General features: G+C 40.1%; 1 protein-coding gene across 1 annotated transcript in view; it reads right to left on the reverse strand.

Annotated features, from left to right (window-relative positions):
• Nucleotides 1–22409, reverse strand: part of LOC141140649 (transmembrane protein 132D-like) — a 1563515-nt gene that overhangs the window by 782268 nt on the left and 758838 nt on the right. Inside the window, exon 3 of the mRNA XM_073628047.1 lies at nt 2373–2516. Within this exon, the coding sequence (XP_073484148.1) occupies nt 2373–2516 (144 nt within the window). The remainder of the gene's footprint in view (nt 1–2372; nt 2517–22409) is intronic.

The following is a 22409-nucleotide window of genomic DNA, read 5'->3' on the forward strand; positions in this document are numbered from 1 at the left end:
ACGATTTTTCCATTTCTGCTTGTTCATTTTTTATGTCCCTTTTAGGTATGGGTGTTCCATTTGCCCCCCCCCCCCCCCCCCTCCCCTTTTTTTTTTTTTTTTTTTTTTTTGCTGATTCATTATTGCGCTATTAGTGTCTTTTTTCATTCATTTCTTTTCCTTACAATACCAATTTGTTCCATGTTTTTATTTTCTAATTTTCCAATCTTATATTGGGAAATTACATTTATTATTTATTCAATTTAATATATTGATTATTTGTAATAGATTACCTAACAGCCATGTTAATATTTTTATAATTTTTTCTTTCATTGCTATGTATATTTTGTATGTACTGGTATAGATCTATTTGGGACATCTTGTGTCCGATTTAGGTAATGCTGCTTAGTATTGTTCAGTAATGTTTATTTTCTGTTTTGGTTTATCACCACTTGCTAGCACTATTTCACTTTAGTGCTGCCATCTAGTGTTTGCCATTATTATTGTTGATTTTCACATTGATGTTTTTAGCCATGTGACAGCACCAGATCCGATCATGTGATCGGGACTTGAGCTGAGGAGATTCGGTTTCCGTGACTACCCTCTCCCATCCTGTGCACCTTTTGGTGGTTGTTGATTGGGTCAGGGAGCCGGGACACCGCCCCTTCACACCACATCACATGACCAGGAAGTGATTCATTACCAGGAAGTGATGTCCACTATTGTTTGACCAGGAAGTGATGCATTACCAGGAAGTGATGTCTACTATTGTTTGCCATGCGGTGGGGAGGTCTCCAGGCATCAGTCTCATTATTAGACTGCGCTATTGGGTCCTACACTCACCGGCTGTTTTATTCATGATTCTGATTGGTCTAGCGATCAACAGGATCCAGATCCTGATTACTTGACCTTTGTAGCTCCACTGTGATTGGCTATAGGGGTTATCTTATTGGATTAGATATTTATATATAGGAGCAGCGTGAAGGGAGAAGCTCATGCCCCTGTTGAAGACCCCCTTGGTCGAAACGCGTCGGGCGATCTCCCCTTCCTTACGCTGCTTAGATTTTATTTTAATTGTGATCACTTTTATCCATTTTTTGTATGGTATTTTTAGAAATAAAAATCCCTGGTTTACCTGCACTATGCAGAAGCTTTTTATTTTTTATTTGCATATTATCCCGATGCAAGAAACTGCCTTCCAGTAGCCCTACTTCCATCACGGGGTCTGGATCAAATCTGTCCCCGGCTTCTCCTTGGAACACATCCTTGAGGTCTATTGGCTGATATCCAGTTGGCGGCCCTTCCTGATGTTTCTTCACCCCACCAGAGAAGTCAAGAAGGGAGACAGAGGTTCCACCGTTCCGGATATCGTTTTCCAGCCTAGGTTTGGCTCCATGCACCATTGACTCCATGTCATATGACAGTGGAGTCCACGTCATCTGGTAAGAGTACCCATCTTATCTTACTTCCTGATGTTTTCATTCTGATGCCCCATATCGAGATGTTGGTTTACAGCTACGGAAGTTCTGTACCCCGTTGTTGACTCAGTCACAGATCCACACCGTGCACCATTGACTTTATTTTCTAGTTTCACATCATTTTTTGGTCCATACCAGTTCCTCTTAATAATTTGAGTTTGGAATCATCCATTTACCATATGTGGACACTTTATACTGTGTTTGTTCATTTCATTTCACTTATGGTTTTTGCACATATGCTTTACTGTTCAGTACAGCATCTCTTACTTAATTGTTTCACTACACCCTAACTTCCTATTACTTCTTAGCGCTGCATTTTTTTCCCATTTACCAGTTATTGTTTGTCACAATGTATGCAGCTGCTGGCTCACATATATTTTATTTTTGCTATTAGAGCGCAGTGTTTTCTTATTCTCTTATATATGTCTATATTGGAGATATGAAAGGTCAGGTACTAAGTATGGCATGAACAGGGGGGAAAGGGGACATGGAAAATTCCTCCAAGGCATATGGAACTCCAATTGTACCCATGGTCACTAGTAATGTTTTGTGTAAAAAAGTCATGCCAATCAAGCTAGTTCCAAGGGACAACCAAATGTATGCCATACACAACATAACAAACACATCTACTTTAATGTTTTCCATGTTCAGTATGAACCTGAATTTTTCATAAAAAGGGTAACATTTTGGACAGAATAACACATCATGGATTTGATTATCAAGCACAAAAATAAAAATGCCAAAAAAGAAGGCAGATTTAGAAAAGGCAAGCATAAAGACTACTATAGTTAGGAGATGCTTTATGAAATTACATAAATAAGTGATGCCAATAATTAAACACATCACTATATAACCAAGTAACCAATTTTAGGTAAGGTTTCCAAAAAACTGGAAGTCAAGACATTTTTCACTTACCTGTTTTCTGAAATGGGATATTTCCTCTGGCAATCAATGATAACAGGCGACAGCCGCCCTGGAAAATCCATGTTTTCTTTAACATCCCATAAATGTGAGCTGGTCCTTATACCAAATGTACTGACACCTTCTGTAAGTTTAGCCCTGCAAAAGAAATCAGTCAAATGTTTAATGTGCAGTAAGATACAGAGATTCTTAATTACCCTAGCAATAAGTAATAAAACAATAGAAATGGTTAGGTAGGAAAAGAGGAATGACAAAGAAAGTAAGAAATACAGTAAATCAGGAAACTGTAGTCCCAGAGGCGTCCTTGCAGTGAACTAAGTAGGTTGACTGAAAACAAGCAGAAAAATGGCATAGAATCCTCTAAGTCATTGTTAGCATCTGCTTGGATCCCCTTGTCTGTAAATTTTAAAGAGCTATCCATGGACTTTTACTTTCTCTTAGTGATACTTAGTCATAGTGACACTATGATGCTCCAACTTCCCTATAGCCATGGCAGAGAATTTTCTTGTCTTTGTTTCTTTCCAATGACTGAATACCTGTATGATGTGCTTTATAATTGGTTCATGTGTATACTGTGAAGCCTATATTACTGGCCTCCAATGAGGCACTGTTTCTATGGCTTTGGCCTTATTGTCACAGATATTCAGTAAGTCCTTGGTATGTTATGTCTGTAGTTTGCTCACTACATGTTTAGTCTCTGTACCCTAATTTTTCTTGTAAATAAAAAAAAAAATCAATAAAAATTGTTATTGATAAATAAATTGAACCTGTAATTATTTCAAACTAGGCAATGCAAAAAGTCCCGAAGAGATTTTACAGTACGCAGCCCCTATGTACTCATCTGTGATCTCCCACCACTGATTTGTTGCCATACCATTCAAAATTCCTCTTTATATATCGAGTGATAAATAGTTTACACCTAATAATGCTCGAGACTCGCTGAGCACTGTATTGTGGGGAAGCTGAGTGCCACATATTCCCACGTACCTGGCAGGGGAAAAAAAGGTGGGGTGGGAGGTGAGCACATCAGAAAAGTAACTTCTTATGGCACTGCATAGAAAGCTAACCCTATTGCCTGGTATTCCACATTTTACAGGTTCACTGTCAACTTATTATAAAGTTGGGAAATCAATGTTGTTTCTTTGCTTGTCACATTTTCAGTCTCAGTTCTACCATGACTTATTTTTAAGGTTTTTCTCCAAAAGTGCACATTTACCAAGTTTACCCAGCATACTGTACAGTATATATTAACAGCTTTATAAAAACAAATAATAAAAAAACACTGATGTAAAATAGAACTTCAAAAGCTCAATTAAATGCCAATGATCCACCTTATTCTTATATTAGGAAACAGTTTCCACATGCACAGTTCAACACCCTTTCTTCCCTTGAAATCTTGGTAATAGTATCCATGTGAAAGGTGGCTACAGGAAACAATGGCTTCTGATGTTCTTTTTTCATAGTCACGTTTCCTCCCCCCCGACTTACTGCCTGGACAAAAATAGTAGTTCAAATGTTCACCAATGTCCCAAAATACAAACAATCCAAAAGCCAGACAATAATCGAACGCATCGTAGCGAGTTCCAATCTCTTTAATTTCCGGTCATCCAGTGCTTCAAATGTATAAGAGCAGCACACTTCAATCCCTCAACAGGTAAGTGTATCCCCAAAAGTTCAATCCCCCAAAGTCTTACTGGATTTTCTGACCCACATAAGATTAAATGTGTCTAAAAAGTCATAATCACTCTAAATGTGTCAGTGCCTTCCTTATTAGTCCTCCTGTCTCGTCAGTTGTATTCCCCCCAAAAAGGAACAACTCACATATTGTAATACCTTCAATAACTTTACTTAAATATCCAATAATGTGCTCAAATGTGTATGTGACAACAAGGATGTCATATGACCAGTGATTTGTGATTAGTGATTTCTTAACCCCTCTTGCCTATAATGTTTCCAAAAACATCAATCTTTATAACACATATCACTTTTGAATAAAGACTCCTTCCAGTAGATCAAATCCTCAGATTGTCTTCTTCACAATATCTCCAAAAAAGAAAACTAAACAGCGCAGTACCTCCATACAAAATGCATATATTTCACCTTAAATTGTGCTCACAATATACTATGCTCCCATATGTGCAAAATGTAATCAAATTAATTCACAACACCGTGCCTCTTACCACATGCACCAAACACCTTACCCAAACAACCCCTATAGCACAGGGTTGGGTGATCGCACTTGTAACAGCTCCTCTCATATATTCGCCCCGCCAGATTTAAAAATACTTGGTTTCCAATAATCAGGTCACAATCAGTACATGAAAAATGTGAAAGAAGCTAATAGTGCAGAAATATCCATTAAAATTACATTTATTAGGTCTAAAAATACACACTCTTTCCAATTCCGGTTCGAGCAGCAGCGTCTGACGTCACTTCCTGATGAATTTTGTCATAATTGACTTTGTCAAAGAATCCTTTTAAAGGGGAATTTGAATTAAGGGATTTGTGCACTATTAGTTTATTTTGCCTTTTCATGTCCTGATTTTAACCTAATTACTATAAACTGAGTATTTTGGAATCTGGAGGAGCAAATAGTTACATAGTAGGTGAGGTTGAAAAAAGACACAAGTTCATCAAGTCCAACCTATATGTGTGATTATATGTCAGTATTACATTGTATATCCCTGTATGTTGCAGTCGTTCAGGCGCTTATCTAATGCCGCGTACACACGGTCGGACTTTTCGTCTACAAAAGTCCAACGGACGCTGACGGACTAAAGCTGGCTGGTAATCCGATCGTGTGTGGGCTTCTCCGGACTTTCAACGGACTTTTTTAGCCTCAAATCCGACGGACTTTAGATTTGAAACATGCTTCAAATCTTTACGTCGTAACTACGACGGACCCCGAAGTCTGCTCGTCTGTATGCTAGTCCGACGGACAAAAAAACGACGCATGCTCATAAGCAAAAACTAAACGGAAGCACTCGGTCTAGTAAAACTAGTGTTCGTATTGTAGGTAGCACATTCATCACGCTGCAAAATCTGTGATCGTTGAATGCAGCGCATTTTATTTCTTCTTTACGAATGCTCTAAAGAACGAAGGTGTTTTGCTGTTCATAATCAGAGTTCTCCCAAACTGATTTCTGGATTCTTTTTCTCTTTGATCTCATGAATGATATAGTATGCTTTTTAAAAACAATGTTTTCATACTAATAATACTTTTTACTTTATTGTTTTTTTTTTTTTTTTTTTTAGGTTTGTAAAGTTACCACAAAGAACCCATTATTCTAGTTTTGTTTTTCTAGTGATTTTTTTTTAGTTTTTAGATAAAGTTAACCCAAAGCACCGTTTTTGGTTATGTAGATTTTTTTATTTTCAAGACTTACCACTTGAACATTATTAACATTAGTAATGTATTTTTGGTGTGTTTTTTCAAACTCAATGAGATTGTTGTCCCTTGTTAATTTAACATTGTGTGTAAAATCAATGATTTAAAAGAAAACACATAAACTCTTTTGCTAAACTCAAAAAAGATCCATTTATTCATGGTCAAAATAAAATAAAGAGGAAGTCAACGCTGGAAAAAGTCGGTGTACAAGAAAATTGGGATCTTGAGGAGTCCATATAAGAGGTAGCACAATCTGGTCCAAGAATCCCAGAGATCAACAGCACCAGCAGATGATCTAGATGTCCCCAGACTGTGGTCCTACAACAGCCTGCGTCTTCTGTCAGACCAGACTGAACCCAGGTCATCACTTTCTTCTCTTCCCTGCAGCCTTTCCTCCACGCTGCCCTGCAGCCTTCCCTGCAGCCTTCCCTGCAGCCTTCCCTGTAGCCTTCTTTGGAGGCTGTGGCTGTGGTGTTTCAGTTGTGGCAGGAGGAGGAGGAGGAGGAGGAGGAGGAGGAGGGGGGGCTGCCTCATGTAATTGTGTGTTTCGGGTTAGTGTGCCCTGCAGCCCCTTCTGGATAGTTTCCCCAAATAGGCGCTCGCAAATGAGACGCTGCTCCCAATCCATTTGAAGAAGCCTGCTGGCTAAGTAGCAGCCATAGGACTCTTCTGCTTTGGGGGGGCTTCTCAAAAAACGGCTGGCCTCTTGCATGAGGCGCAGGGATGCCTCCTGTGTGACCGTCCCCTTCCTGGCCCTTTTTTTGGGAAGGTGGAATGGAAGCACTTGTGCTTGGGTCATGCTCCTACTGGGCCCAGCCACCTCACTTGGCCCAGCCACCTCACTTGGCCCAGCCACCTCACTGGGACCAGCCACCTCACTGGGACCAGCCACCTCACTGGGACCAGCCACCTCCTGCCTGACACTGGGCCCAGCCTCCTCCAGGATGATGGAGAATCCAGCCTCCTCCAGGCTGTCCATGGGCCCGGTCTCCTCCTGCCTGCCACTTTCCACACATTCCTCCTGGATGGACTCATCCTGTGTATAAAAAAAGGACATAGTTTTATTTCTTTATTTGGGGTTCATCAATGACACACAATTTGCTTCTCATGACTAGCAAATTTAATGTGAATACATCTCTTTAATAAAAGAGTCTAATCAGACACCCTAATTTTTTATAGCAGGTGCCAAACATATTTAGCCACTCCTGTCAATTGATATGTATACACAATTTTGAGGGCAAAATTATTTTAGACAATTATAACATCCAGTTAACATCATTAATATTAGTACAGTCAATATTTGTTAATATAATTTACCTGACTCCAGATGGTCATATCCGGTTCATCCAGGATGGAAGACCCAGCTTGCTCCTCATCAGCCTCTGCTGGGGTGGAGGGAAGGGTGGAGGGAAGGGTTGAAAGTGATGCCCTGGCTTCATTCTGGTCATCAAGAAAACGGAGTTGATTGTAGTACCACAGCCTGGGTACATAAACATCATCTGCTGATGCTCCTGATCTCATTGATTCCTGGATCTTCTTATGCTCCCTCTTATACATGTTCCTCAAGACCCCAATTTTCTTGAGCAATGTCTCCATTGTTGCTTCCGGGATGGTCGCCTGGACAAAGGCCAGAAGTCTCTCCAGCGTTGACTTCCTCACATGCTTTGCATAATACTGAGGGTGTTTCACCTCCCACAAATTCCTCATCTCTCGATATTTCGAAATAAAAGCTGTAAGGAACTCTGGATCCTTAAATAGGGGATTCATTATATCTGGAAAAGATAAAGTCACAAGACAAAAAACACTTATTATAGGTTCCTGCTAACCCCTCATCATCTTCTCCCTATGTAGGCCTCATCAATCTATCAAGGCATATAGGCCGCTTGCTACAAAGTCATGACCATAAAACCAAAAAAAAAAAAAAAAAAAAAAATTTATTTAAAATTACCTTCGTTTTGTAACGTCCTGGTCCACTATCACCTACGCACAGAACGTACGTACGACACGTGCGCAAGGCCCCTCTTTATACACTACGCATGTGTAAAACTCCGCCTGCGTCGCCCGCCCCTGACGTTCGAAATTAACTCATGTTCTCCGCCCCCTAATTCGACGCACAGAACGTACGTACGACACGTGCGCAAGGCCCCTCTTTATACACTACGCATGTGTGAAACTCCGCCTGCGTCGCCCGCCCCTGACGTTCGAAATTAACTCATGTTCTCCGCCCCCTAATTCGACGCACAGAACGTACGTACGACACGTGCGCAAGGCCCCTCTTTATACACTACGCATGTGTGAAACTCCGCCTGCGTCGCCCGCCCCTGACGTTCGAAATTAACTCATGTTCTCCGCCCCCTAATTCGACGCACAGAACGTACGTACGACACGTGCGCAAGGCCCCTCTTTATACACTACGCATGTGTGAAACTCCGCCTGCGTCGCCCGCCCCTGACGTTCGATTTTAACTCATGTTCTCTGCCCATTTTTAGTTACGGCGCGTAGTGGGGTAAATAATGGCGGAGACACCTGACATGTTGACTACCTCAGGTAGCGAAAAAAGCCCGGAGGCTGGAACGTCAACCAGATCTGTGAGGCCTAGATTTAAGGCCTCAAATATGAGTTTTAAAGAGATGGTGGAGATGGTGGCCATTCTTCAAAAAAACGACTATGATGGGAAGTATGGGCCGTACGCACGGCCAAATTTGCGCAAGGCCAAAATAATGGCGAAGGTGGTGGACACTTTGCAGGCTTCTTTTGGGGTACAGCGCTCCAGGGATCAACTTAGAAAAAGATGGTCGGACCTGAAACTCAGGGAGCCGGATCAATACAGACGGATCCGGAAAGTGCTGAAAAAAAGTAAGTACTTGTCGTGTTTTTCTCTTGTGTTTATTACCTTGTATACTGCTCCATGTGCTTTTCCTTCCTATATGATTTTTTTCTCATCGTTTCAAACGATCTTTTAAAAAACCTCGTTACATATCTAGAGATAGCTCTATCTATCTATATATCTATATATCTATATCGATATATATATCTCTATATCTATATCGATATATATATCTATCTATATCTATATAGATAGATAGATATATATATAGATATAGATATAGATATATATATATATATATATATATATATATATATATATATATATATATATATATATATATATATATATATATATATATATATCTATATCTATAGATATAGATATAGATATAGATATATATAGATAGATAGATATATAGATAGATAGATATATATAGATATATATCTATAGATATATATAGATATAGATATATATAGATATATAGAGAGAGAGAGAGAGAGAGAGAGAGAGAGAGAAATGTAAAACATTCTTTTGGAATATTTTAAGTTTTTTTTTTTTTTTCTTTACATTTAGTTAGATATTTAGATTTTGTTCCAGATATAGAGAGAGAGAGAGATCAAAAGATTATTAACTATATTTTGAGATATTGATATCTAGATATCTATCTGATATGTCTTTAGAATTTTAAATATTGAGGTAAAATAGGAACTCTACACAAACCACTTCACTACAAATGTTGGCAAATTACTATGTCCTAAAATATCTGTGTGCTAAGTAGATTAAAATAATTTTTTGTTTCACATAGGGGAAAAATCACTCAGCCAACAAGAAGACAGTCCACCCCAAGCCAAACATGATTGGGAAATCAGCCCAAGCCCCACTGAGGATGTGGAGGAATGAGAGGTGGGCGACATGGGCACCCCACCAGGTGAGTGTCTGACACACCAGCTTACGGTAATCTATGCATGGCTGCCTTTTGTTTAATGTAATTTTTCTACTCTATTTTAGGGGATCTGGTTGTGCTTGATTCAAGCAACAGTGCCACCCCCGAGGATGTGGAGGAATTATGCTACATGGGCACCCCACCAGGTCAGTGTCTGAGACAACAGCTTTATTATGGTAAGGTAAACTATGTATGTGTGCATATTTCTAAACACATTTTTTGGTTTCATTCCACTTTAGGTACAAGAAGTGACTATTTCACCTCAGACAGTGCCCAACGGCTAATTGGTCAAATAATGGCCTGGAACAGGGACATCGATGAAATGCGTAATCGGCTGGATCGTATGCAGCAGGAAATGAAGGACATGATTGATGTTTTGGGTCGAATCTAAATGCCCTTTTTGAAACCCCAAAACATCGATCATGTCCTTCATTTCCTGTTTTGCTGACCCCATTCTGGGCCTTCTCTTTATTTTTTTGGCTGTTTAACATAATTTAAAAAAGGAGGGCTGTTTCTATAAAATACATAAAAAATCCACAAAAAAATAAAACTTGCTTTTCCAAAAAAACCCAAAAAAATAAAACTTGATTTTAAAAAAAACCAAAAAAAATACAAAAAATTGATTTAAAAAAAAACAAAAAAATAAAAAAATTTGATTTTCCAAAAAACGAAAAAAAAAATAAAACTTGATTTTAAAAAAAATAAAAAACTTGATTTGAAAAAAAAAAAAAAAAAAAAAAAAAAACTTGATTTAAAAAAAAAACAAAAAAAATAAAAAACTTGATTTTAAAAAAAACAAAAAAAATAAAAAACTTGATTTAAAAAAAACCAAAAAAATACAAAAAATTGATTTAAAAAAAACCAAAAAAATAACAAAATTAGATTTTCCAAAAAACGAAAAAAAAATAAAACTTGATTTTAAAAAAAACAAAAAAAATAAAAAACTTGATTTGAAAAAAAACAAAAAAAAAAAAAACTTGATTTTAAAAAAAAACAAAAAAAATAAAAAACTTGATTTAAAAAAAAAAACAAAAAAAATAAAAAACTTGATTTAAAAAAAAACAAAAAAAAAAACTTGATTTGAAAAAAAACAAAAAAAAAACTTGATTTTAAAAAAAACAAAAAAAATAAAAAAATTGATTTTCCAAAAAACGAAAAAAAAAAAAAAAACTTGATGTTAAAAAAAACAAAAAAAACAAAAAAAAAAAAAGGCTGTTTGCGAAAAGCCAAAAAGCCAAAAATATTTTTTTGTGGATTATGTATAAATATTTAAATATAATTATATTTTTCAAAATTATTAAGATATCATTATATTTTTGTCTATGAACATTTTATACTAAATGCATAACTGAATGCATAACAACGATTAATAAAAACATCTCCTTATAGGAATTAAATAAATGTGTGGTTTGTTATTTCAATGCTCAGTATCAGTTTGGTTATAATTGTCAAAAAGTTGTTTACAGTGGCAATGGAGCTTATTTAGACATTGAAAATGAAAATACAGTTGGCACTACAACTGCTCGACCATAACCTAGGAGAAAGCCCAAAAGAAAGGCAAGCAATAAATATAATTCAAGATTTCATCAATATTTTTTTTATTGTAAAAAATTAAATATCCTGGCCCATTGCAATGGCCCCCCTACCCATAAAATAATTAACATATTGCTGTCTAACTTGACGGGCACTTTGGAGGGCCAAGCCAGTACGGACAGTATCCAGGCCCGTAAGGTTGTCATCTATAAGTCCGGCCTCAGGCCCAACTGTTCCTATATAATTCAGAGAATGTTTGTTTAAAAAGTTGTGCAGAATGCAGCACGATAAAATGATAAAATTAAGTTTGTATTCCGCCAAATTAATGGCTGTTTGAAACAGGCGGAACCGGCTGGCCAGAATTCCAAACGCATTCTCAACCACTCTTCTAGCTCTGGCCAGCCGGAAATTAAAAACCCTCCTCTCCGGGGTGAGGGTTCTTTGGGGGAATGGCCTCATGAGGTGCTTGCTGAGAGCGAAGGCTTCATCGGCAATGAAGACAAAGGGGAGTCCTTCCACATTATCCGCATCAGGTGGCAATCCCAGGCCACCACTCTGGAGACGCTGGCAGAACTCCGTCTGGGCAAATACTCCTCCATCCGACATCCGGCCATTCTTCCCCACGTCCACATATAAAAATTCATAGTGTGCCGACACCACCGCCATTAAAACAATACTGTGGAACCCTTTATAATTAAAATAGTATGACCCCGAATGGGGTGGTGGCACGATGTGGACATGTTTCCCATCTATAGCCCCTCCACAATTGGGAAAGTCCCAACGGCTGGCAAAATGGGATGCCACAGTCTGCCATTCCTGTGGCGTTGAAGGAAACTGGGGAATCAAACAAGAAAACCAAAATCAATTAATTTGGAAGCTAACATTGCAAGAAAATTATACAATTAAAAACATTATTCCCCAGCATCAGTATAACATTAAATAATTTAATTCTTCTGGAATAACTAATATGGAAAGGCACACTTATCAGATTGCTCACCCCCTCTGATGGAACATTGATTACATTTTAGGGGGGTGGGAAATCCCTAAAAAAGATTACTTTTAGGACACGCAGGAATTTAGGGACTAAAAAGGCTACAAGACTGCAGTTGTCGCACTCTGCAGGTGCAGTTGCTAACCAGCTTACAGTAAATGAGGTAATGTAAAAAGGCATTCATGTTGCAAGGAGTACACAATCACATGCAAGGGCAATTAATGAAAACACTTTGAGGCTTGCATATGATTTGATGATGGAAATCAGCAGAGCTTCTGCTCATTTACTAAAGCACTGGAACAAATGCACTTGTAGAGTGCACATGCATTTTGCAAAGTGCAACATAGATTTGCTTTAGACAAATCAACACCACAGAACATTCAAGCAAATTTTTACGAGGGTGGGGGGGGGGTTTGGGAAATCTAGCTAATTGCTAATTATCAGCACACTAAATACACTCAAACAAAATACATTCAAAATGAGTAGACTAGGTGGATATGTTCCCATCATTGCATGCTGGGGAGGTTATTGAAAGAAAATATACATGCATGACAAAAAAAACAGGAAAAAAATCAAGCATGTGTGAGGATAAAAAGGGGACATTCACACTATATTGCAATGATGGTAAGTAGTGTTTGAAGCAAGAAATACATTACATTATCAAAGATTACATAAAAGAACATGTGATGCTAGTAAAAGAAAAATATCTTACCTTAATATAGTCCTTCTGCAGGACCTGGATGATGGCAGAACAGGTCTCTGGGATAATGATCCCCAGAGCCTGGGGGGAGATGCCTGTCGAGAACTTAAGGTCCTGCAGGCTTCTCCCTGTGGCCAAATACCGCAAGGTAGCGACCAGCCTCTGCTCCGGAGTGATGGCTTGCCTCATGCAGGTATCCTGCCTGCTGATATAGGGGGTCAGCAAAGCCAACAAACGGTCAAAAACGGGGTCCGTCATCCGGAGAAAGTTCCTGAAATCCTCAGGATTATTCTCACGGATCTCACGGAGCAATGGCATGTGACAGAACTGGTCACGCTGGAGCAACCAATTCTTGGTCCATGAACTCCTCCTCGCCCTGTTCATGGACTGGTCTTGGTCTGAAGAATAAACTACAGCACCAAACACATACAATGCACGAGCTCTAAGACGAGTACGTACAGGTAACATGGTTTCAAAACGGTCGGCTGGTCAGAACGCACTAAACAGAACGCACTGAAGAACAGCAAGGCCTGTGAAGAGCGACCTGAAAATCAGGAACGAGCGGCCAATAAAACAAAGATTTCTCAATGCCAACTGACCAAACGCACTGAAAAGCAGATACAAACCTCACAAGCACAGACTGAACAACAGTTAAAACGAACTGAAAAATACGAGTCTCACAAGCGCGAATCGTCTCTCACCAAACTTCTACTAACACGAGATAAACACGAGATTAGCAGAAGGAGCCCAAAGGGTGTCGTACGGGCTATTGAACTTCCGTTTTATAGTCTCGTCGGACTTGGTGTACGTCACCGCGTACTAGGCTGTCGTACTTTTGTGTGGTCGTGTGTAGGCAAGTCCGTTCGTTAGAAAGTCTGCCGCAAGTCCGCCGAAGGTACGCCGGAAGTATGTCGGACAGGCTGTCGGACTTTTGTAGCTGAAAAGTCCGACCGTGTGTACGCGGCATAATAGTTTTTTTAAACTATCGATGCCCCCCTCTAAAACCACTGCCAGTGGAAGGGGAATCCAAATCCTTGCCACTCTTACAGTAAAGAACCCTTTAAGTTTAAGGTTAAACCTCTTTTTTTCTAGTTTTAATAAGTGGCCATGTGTCTTATTAAACGCCCTTCCTCAAAAAAGTTTTATCCCTATTGTGGGGTCACCAGTATGGTATTTGTAAATTGAAATCATAGACAAATAGTGTAGATCGGCAGCCGACTGTAAAGTTGTGCCACATCCAAATTTTAAAACTATACAGAAAAAAGGGGCGTAAAAGAGTATATAGAGTACAAATATAGTTTATTAAATAGAGAAACAATAAAAATATGACAATAATGTAGCATCTATTGTTAGGAATGCGAATCAAGCAGTTTTACATTGGTGTATATACAGTGTTTAAAGTAGTACTCTTGCACCCGGCGCGTTTCGGAGTTAATTAGCTTCCTTCCTCAAGGGTGGGTGTGAGTTAGAGATAGTTGTTAACACTGTATTAGCTGACTTGGCATTCCATGAAACTTTAAATTAAAAACAGCGACAATGACATGGTCTGTCTACCCAGTATGTTCTTGATACCAAGAGAGAATGTTTATTTGCGTATTGAAAATGGAATTTCTATATAGGTAGCGATGAAGTTTCTATCTAAGTACAAAATGTGTGTATATGATATTCTATTCAAAACGGGAAGAGAAGGCCCATGAAGGGCGTAAAAAAAAGATAGAAACTTGAGGCTCCACTGAGGCCAGAGGGCAGGTCCTGGAGGTGGCTCAGTGGATGGCATTTAAAGATGTGTGGTGGGTAGATGACAGGCAGATGGATATGTGTCTGTTCAGGCCAGTGTCATCCCGCAAAATGCAAGGAGTTGCATGGGAATTCCCCACAGGGGAACCCTGAACCAAAATTTAAAAAAAAAATGACGTGGGGGGTCCCCCTAAATTCCATACCAGGCCCTTCAGGTCTGGTATGGATATTAAGGGGAACCCCAGCCAAAATTTTTTTTAAAAATGGCGTGGGGTCCCCCTCAAAATCTATACCGGACCCTTCAGGTCTGGTATGGATTTTAAGGGGAACCTTGCCAAATTTTTTTTTAAAAATGGCGCAGGGTCCCCCAAAAATCCATACCAGACCCTTATCCGAGCACGCAAGGAGTGGCAGGCCACAGGAAAAGAGGGGGGGACGAGAAAGCGCCCCCCTGAACCGTACCAGGCCACATGCCCTCAACATTGGGAGGGTGCTTTGGCGTAGCCCCCCAAAACACCTTGTCCCCATGTTGATGGGGACAAGGGCCTCATCCCCACAACCCTTGCCCGATGGTTGTGGGGGTCTGCGGGCGGGGGGCTTATCGGAATCTGGAAGCCCCCTTTAACAAGGGGACCCCCAGATCCCGGGCCTCCCCCCCTGTGTAAAATGGTAAGGGTACCCCTACCATTTCACAAAAAAGTGTCAAAAATGTTAAAAATGACAAGAGACAGTTTTTGACAATTCCTTTATTTAAATGCTTCTTCTTTCTTCTATCTTCTTTCTTCTATCTTCTCTCTTCTATCTTCTATCTTCCTTCGGTTTCTTCCTCCATCTTCTTCTTCTTCTGGTTCTTCCTCTGCGGCGCTGGCGTCTTCTTCTCTTCTTCTTCTCGGACCGTTCCGCATCCACCATGATGGGAGGCTCCCGCTGTGTGACGCTTCTCCTCTTCTGACGGTTCTTAAATAACGAAGGGGCCACCCGGTGGCCCCGCCCCCTCTGACGCACGGTGACTTCCCTGTCCGTCTCCCTCTGACGTGACGGGGAATGCCACAGGGAAGTCCCCGTCAAGTTCCCGTGCGGGAGGGCCGGGATCTGGGGTCCCCTTGTTAAAGGGGGCTTCCAGATTCCGATAAGCCTCCTGCCCGCAGACCCCCACAACCAACAGGCAAGGGTTATGGGGATGAGGCCCTTGTCCCTATCAACATGGGGACAAGGTGTTTTGGGGGGCTACCCCAAAGCACCCTCCCAATGTTGAGGGCATGTGGCCTGGTATGGTTCAGGAGGGGGGCGCTCTCTCGTCTTTTCCTGCGGCCTGCCAGGTTATGTGCTCGGATAAGGGTCTGTTATGGATTTTTGGGGAGACCCCACGCCATTTTTTTTTTAAATTTTGGCGCGGGGTTCCCCTTAAAATCCATACCAGACCTGAAGGGTCTGGTATAGATTTTGAGGGGGACCCCACGCCATTTTTTTTTTAAATTTTGGCCGGGGTTCCCCTTAATATCCATACCAGACCTGAAGGGCCTGGTATGGAATTTAGGGGGACCCCCACGTCATTTTTTTTTTACATTTTGGTTCGGGGTTCCCCTGTGGGGAATTCCCATGCTGTTTTTATCAATAAACTTTTATGTGTATTGTCGGACCGGCAATTCATTAATAGCCGCAAGTAGTTTTAAATTACTTTTTTTTCCTTTGAAATGTCATTTTGCTGTCATACTCTTCTAAACACGAGAAACATGCGCCCCTTTACAGGCATACTATAGACACCCCCAGGTATGAAATTTAAAGGAATATTACACTTTTTTTGTTTCACTTTAAGCATTATTAAAATCACTGCTCCTGAAAAAACGGCTGTTTTTAAAACTTTTTTTGCATTGATCCATGTCCCCTGGAGCAGGGCCCAGGTCCCCAAACACTTTTTATGACAATAACTTGCATATAAGTCTTTAAAATTAGCACTTTTGATTTCTCCCATAGACTTTTAAAGGGTGTTCCGCGGCTTTCGAATTTGCCGTGAACACCCCAAATTGTTCGCTGTTCAGCGAACTGGCGAACAGCCGATGTATGAGTTGAACATGAGTTTGACTCGAACTCGAAGCTCATCCATACCATCGGACCTTACTTTGTACAGCAAACGTTTATGGGGAACTGTGTCATATGCTTTTGCAAAATCCAGATACACCACGTCTATGGGCCTTCCTTTATCAAGATGGCAGCTCACCTCCTCATAGAAGGTTAATAGATTGGCTTGGCAAGAACGATTCTTCATGAATTCATGCTGATTACTGCTAATGATACAGTTTTCATTACTAAAATCTTGTATATAGTCCCTTATCATCCTCTCCAAGAGCTTACATACTATTGATGTTAGGCTAACTGGTCTGTAATTACCAGGGATGTATTTTGGCCCTTTTTTAACCATGTGCCACCCGCCATATAGCAGAATGATGGCAGAAAAGTGGTTTCAATACCCTGACCATACGTCATATGACATGATTAGGATCAGGATATTAAGCCGATGCGCACCTTTGCGATCGTTGTTGCGGTGTGTCAGTATGACACACCGCAACTCCGATCTAGGTAAAGAGTCTCTGACGGAGACTCTTTACCAAGTGATCAGCCATGTCCAATCACAGCTGATCACGATGTAAATAGGAAGAGCCGGTGATCGGCTTTTCCTCACTTGTGTCTGACAGACGCGAGAAGAGGAGAGCCGATCGGCTTCTCTCCTGACAGGGGGGTCTGTGCTGATTGTTTATCAGCACAGCCCCCCTCGGATCCCGCCCAGGACCACCATCATGCCACCCAGGACTACCAGGATGGCCATCCACACTGGACCATCAGGTATGCCCCCCCAGACCATCAGGGAAATACTCATTTGTGCCCAGGCAGCTGCCAATCAATGCCCAGGCAGCTGCCAATCAGTGCCCACTCACAATGCCTACCACTGCCAGTGCCACCAGGGATGCCTATCAGTGCCTCGTATCAGTGCCCATCGTCAGTGCCCGCTCATTGGTGCCACCTCATCGGTGCTGCCTTATCAGTGCCTGTCAGTGCCGCCTTATCAGTGCCCATCAATGAAAGAGAAAACTTACTTATTTACAAAATTTTATAACAGAAACAAAAGCAAAACTTTTATTTTTTTCAAATTTTTCAGTCTTTTTTTTTTGTTCAGCAAAAAATAAAAACTGCAGAGGTGATCAAATACCACCAAAAGAAAGCTCTATTTGTGGGAACAAAATGATAAAAATTTAGTTTGGTTACAGTGAAGGATGACCGCACAATTGTCATTCAAACTGCGACAGCACTGAAAGCTGAAAATTGGTCTGGGCAGGAAGGTGTATAAGTGTATGTATTGAAGTGGTTAAATATTGGTGCTACATTGGCTTTTCTCCAATCAGCTGGTACCATTCCAGTCAGTAGACTGTCAGTAAAAATTAGGAACAATGGTCTGGTAATTACTTGACTGAGTTCCCTAAGTACCCTTGGGTGCAAGCCATCTGGTCCCGGTGATTTAATAATGTTAAGTTTCCCAAGTCTATTTATAATTCTGTCCTCTGTTAGCCATGAGGGTGCCTCCTGTGATGTGTCTTGAGGACAAACACTGCGGTTTTGGTTACTGAGGCCCCCCGATTTCCTCGTGAAGACTGAGAATAATAAATTCAATACCTTCTCCATCTCTCCATCCTTTGTAACCAGATGTCCTTCCTCATTCTTTATGGGGCCAATATGGTTTGTCCTCCCTTTTTTTTTTGTTTATAAACTTAAAGAATTTTTGGGGATTTTTTTTGCTCTCCTCCGCTATGTGTCTTTCATGTTAAATCAACGAAGTGCCGTATCGCAAAAAGTGCTCTGGTCAGGAAGAAGGTAAATTCTTCCAGGGCTGAAGTGGCTAAATTTATTTCCAAATAGGATGCACTGGCTAATGCCCTTATTTAATATGCTCTTAAAGCAAACCCATCGCTCCTCCGTGTTCTTTGTTTCTAAGATTTTATCCCAATTTATATCTTCTGCAAGGTTCGTAGTTTAGGGATGTTGGCTCTTTTGAAATTCAATGTCTTTGTGTTCCCCTTGTGTTTCCTGTTTGTGTGATTTATACTGAAGCCAATTGACCTGTGATTGCTGTTTCCTAAATTGCCCCATTTTTCCACATCCGTGATCAGGTCTGTATTGTTGGTAATCAGTAGATCTAGTTGGTGCGTCTACCATCTGACCAATGAAATTGTCCCGCAAAACGTTTAGGAACTGGCGGGCCTTAGACGACTGCGTGGTTCCCTCTGCCCATGTCTGGATAATTAAAATCCCCCATTATGATAACACTTTCCATCATTGCTGCTAATCCAAATTGTGATAGGAGGTCCGTCTCACCCTCCTCCCTCAGGTTAGGGGGCCTATAGCATACTCCCAGTATTATTATACTCCCAGTATTATTTCCCCCTTAGCTTCATGCTTCTGGAGCTCTACCCATAATGATTCCACCTCCTCCCTAGCTCCCTTATTGATGTCATCTCTCACATTCACTTGTACATTATTCTTGATATATAGGCATGCCCCTCCCCCTTTTTTACCCTCTCTATCCCTGCGATAAAGGGAATACCCTTGAATGGTTGCCAGCCAATCATGAGAGCTGTTGAACCAGGTCTCTGAAATTCCCACAAAATCGAAATCCTCCTCGTTTCTCGTTCCTCGTTCAACAGTAAATATATGAGAGAAGCTGCTATAAGCGAGATCACCCAACCCTGTGCTATAGAGGTTCTTTGTATAAGGTGTTTGGTGCATGGGGGAAGAGGCACGGTGTTGTGAATTAATTTAATTACATTGTGCACATATGAGAGCACAATATAATGTGAGCACAATTAAAAAGTGAAATATATGCTTTTTACATGGATGTACTGCATTTCATTTTCTTTTTTTGGAGATATTGTGAAGAAGACAATCCAAGGATTTAACTGTGATCCATTGGAGCTTGTTATAGTCATACTCATACTCATTCGAGCACATTATTAGATACTTAAGTGAAGTTATAGTTCTTTCCTTTTTTATTTGGTGGGGTGCAAATGGAGAGACAAGAGGAATAATAAGGAAGGCACTATAACAATCAGAGCGATTATGCCTTATTAGACTTGTATCTGGGTCAGAAAATCAAGTAACAGTCTGGTAGATAAAACTTTTGGCATATACTTACCTGTTGAAGGATTGAAGTGTGCTGCTCTTACACGTTTAAAGTGTGGAATTTAAAGAGATTGGACAATAAAGGAGCAGCAACACATTAATAGAGTTATGATTAGATGATGGAGGTCAGGAGAGCTTCACCATTTTAACCAAGCTAAGGGAAAATCCCTTTGCAAAGTGAACAGCTTGTTTGCCTTAAGTAAACCAACCCCTATGAACCAATTAACATGAACGGTTTCCTTTTTTTTTTTTTTATTAACAATTTATAATAAAATAAATGATATTTACAAGGTTCCCAAAAAACCATTACATTTACACAAAGCTGGGGAACATCTACACATGGGATGTTCTAGAAGCCTGTAAAACATATTTAAATGCCATGCTACACACAAAAAGGCAAGAAGGCTGAAAGATATTTAAAATGGTAATAAAATGGTTAGCTTATGCCTGGCTTACCAAGAATGAAGAGTCACTCTGAAAATACATCAATAAAGGTTATTAGTGTGCTGAAGGTTAATTCAAATCCCTCTGGACACATAATGCATGTTTAAAAAAAGGCTTGTTTTGATGCTTTCAAACAAACACATTTTATGAATGAAGAAAGACAAAGAAAACGAAAAACTGAACTTTAAGCACTGGGCTGCTTTGCCTGAAAATCACTCTAATACCAGCTTCCCATGCAATGTCCCTGTTGTGCTGTGCAACATCTATAGTCTTCTCAGTTTCTCCTTCCAATATAACTCCAAGTAAGAAGGAAGCACTAGCACTACAAAGTGAATTCCCATTCACATGGGAGGGGAAAGAACTAAAATATCTTGGAATAAAATTAACAGCCTCCCTTGGGAAACTGTACCAAGCTAACTTTATTTCACTGCTCAATGAAATTAAAACAGAAATTAAGAAACTATCAACACGTCCGCTGTTGTGGATGGGAAGGATAAATATGTTAAAAATGGTAATACTCCCAAAAATAGTATACAAATTTCAAATAATACCAATAACACTTCCCCAGGCTTTCTTTAGAACAAAAAAAAATTATCTTAACCACTTAAGCCCCGGACCATTTTGCTGGCCAAAGACCAGAGAACTTTTTGCGATTTGGCACTGACAATTTTAACTGACAATTGCGTGGTCGTGCGACGTGGCTACCAAACAAAATTGACGTCTTTTTTTTCCCCACAAATAGAGCTTTCTTTTGGTGGTATTTGATCACCCCTGCGGTTTTTATTTTTTTCACTATAAACAAAAAAAGAGCGACAATTTTGAAAAAAACGCATTATTTTTTACATTTTGCTAACATAAATATCCCCCAAAAATATATAAAAACATTTTTTTCCCCTTAGTTTAGGCCGATACGTATTGCAATTGCAATAAGCGTTTATTTATTGGTTTGCGCAAAAGTTATAGCGTTTATAAAATAGGGGATAGTTTTATGGCATTTTTATTAATATTTTTTTTTTACTAGTAATGGCAAGGATCAGCGATTTTTATTGTGACTGCGACATTATGGCGGACACATCAGACATTTTTGACACATTTTTGGGACCATTGTCATTTATACAGCAATCAGTGCCATACAAATGCACTGATTCCTGTGTAAATGACACTGGCAGTGAAGGGGTTAACCACTAGGACAGTGTAGGAGTTAAGTATGTCCTGGGGAGTGATTCTAACTGTGGGGGTGTGTGGCTACGTGTGACCCGATCACAGGGAGCAGAGATCAGTGACACTGTCACTAGGCAGAATGGGGAGATGCTTGTATACATTAGCATTTCCCCGTTCTTCCTCTCTGTGAGGCGATCGCGGATATCCCCGCGGCGATCGAGTCCATGGGACCCACGAGCCGACTCACGGAGCTCCCAGCTGGCATGCGAGCCCCACCGGTGGCGTGCACGCAATGGCACGGCGGCAAATTCAAAGGGACGTATGGGTACGTCCATTTGCCCAGCCGTGCCATTCTGCCGAAGTACATCGGCGTGCGCCGGTCAGGAACCGGTTAAGATATATTTGGCAGGATAAGAAGCCAAGAGTACAGTATGCAATATTAAATAGAAATAAAATACACGGCGAATTAGCAGCATCAGATATAAAAAGATATTACAATGCAAATATAATGACACGAATGATAGAATGGACAAAAATAAAAAATGCAAAAAGATGGGTGTGTATGGAAAGCACTCAGTAAAACACAAAATTAATTGCACTTTCAGGGACAATTTTTTTTTTTGCCGGGTAAAAGGACACTTTTTGGAAGCTGGATAGGAAACGGACAATTAAAAAACGTAATAGATAAAGGGAAAATAAACATGTTCCAGGAGTTAAAATATAAAAGTGATTTATTAAAGATCAATGAATGGAGGTATTTACAGCTGAAGCATTTTGTGACAACATTGCCACAGCCAATTAAAACAGAGTAGAACTTAAACCCAATAGAACATCTATGTGATGCACAGACAACACTGAAACATGGAATATCTAGATCTATAAAATACTTTCGGATCTTGAGGGGCTGGAAAAACTTCCTTTTATTGGAAAATGGGAAGGGGAGTTGGGTTCATAATTAGATGAGCAACAGATGATTAATGTGATGGGAGCAGTACATGACTACGTGCCTGACATAATAACAATAGAAATGAATTATAAGTGCTTGGTGAGATGGTATATAACACCTGCAAAGATCCTAAAACACCAACAAGATAAATCCCCACTATGTAGGAGAGGCTGCAACATGACCCATATA

This window comes from Aquarana catesbeiana, linkage group LG01, assembly GCF_042186555.1.
Source record: "Aquarana catesbeiana isolate 2022-GZ linkage group LG01, ASM4218655v1, whole genome shotgun sequence".
Taxonomy (NCBI): domain Eukaryota; kingdom Metazoa; phylum Chordata; class Amphibia; order Anura; family Ranidae; genus Aquarana; species Aquarana catesbeiana.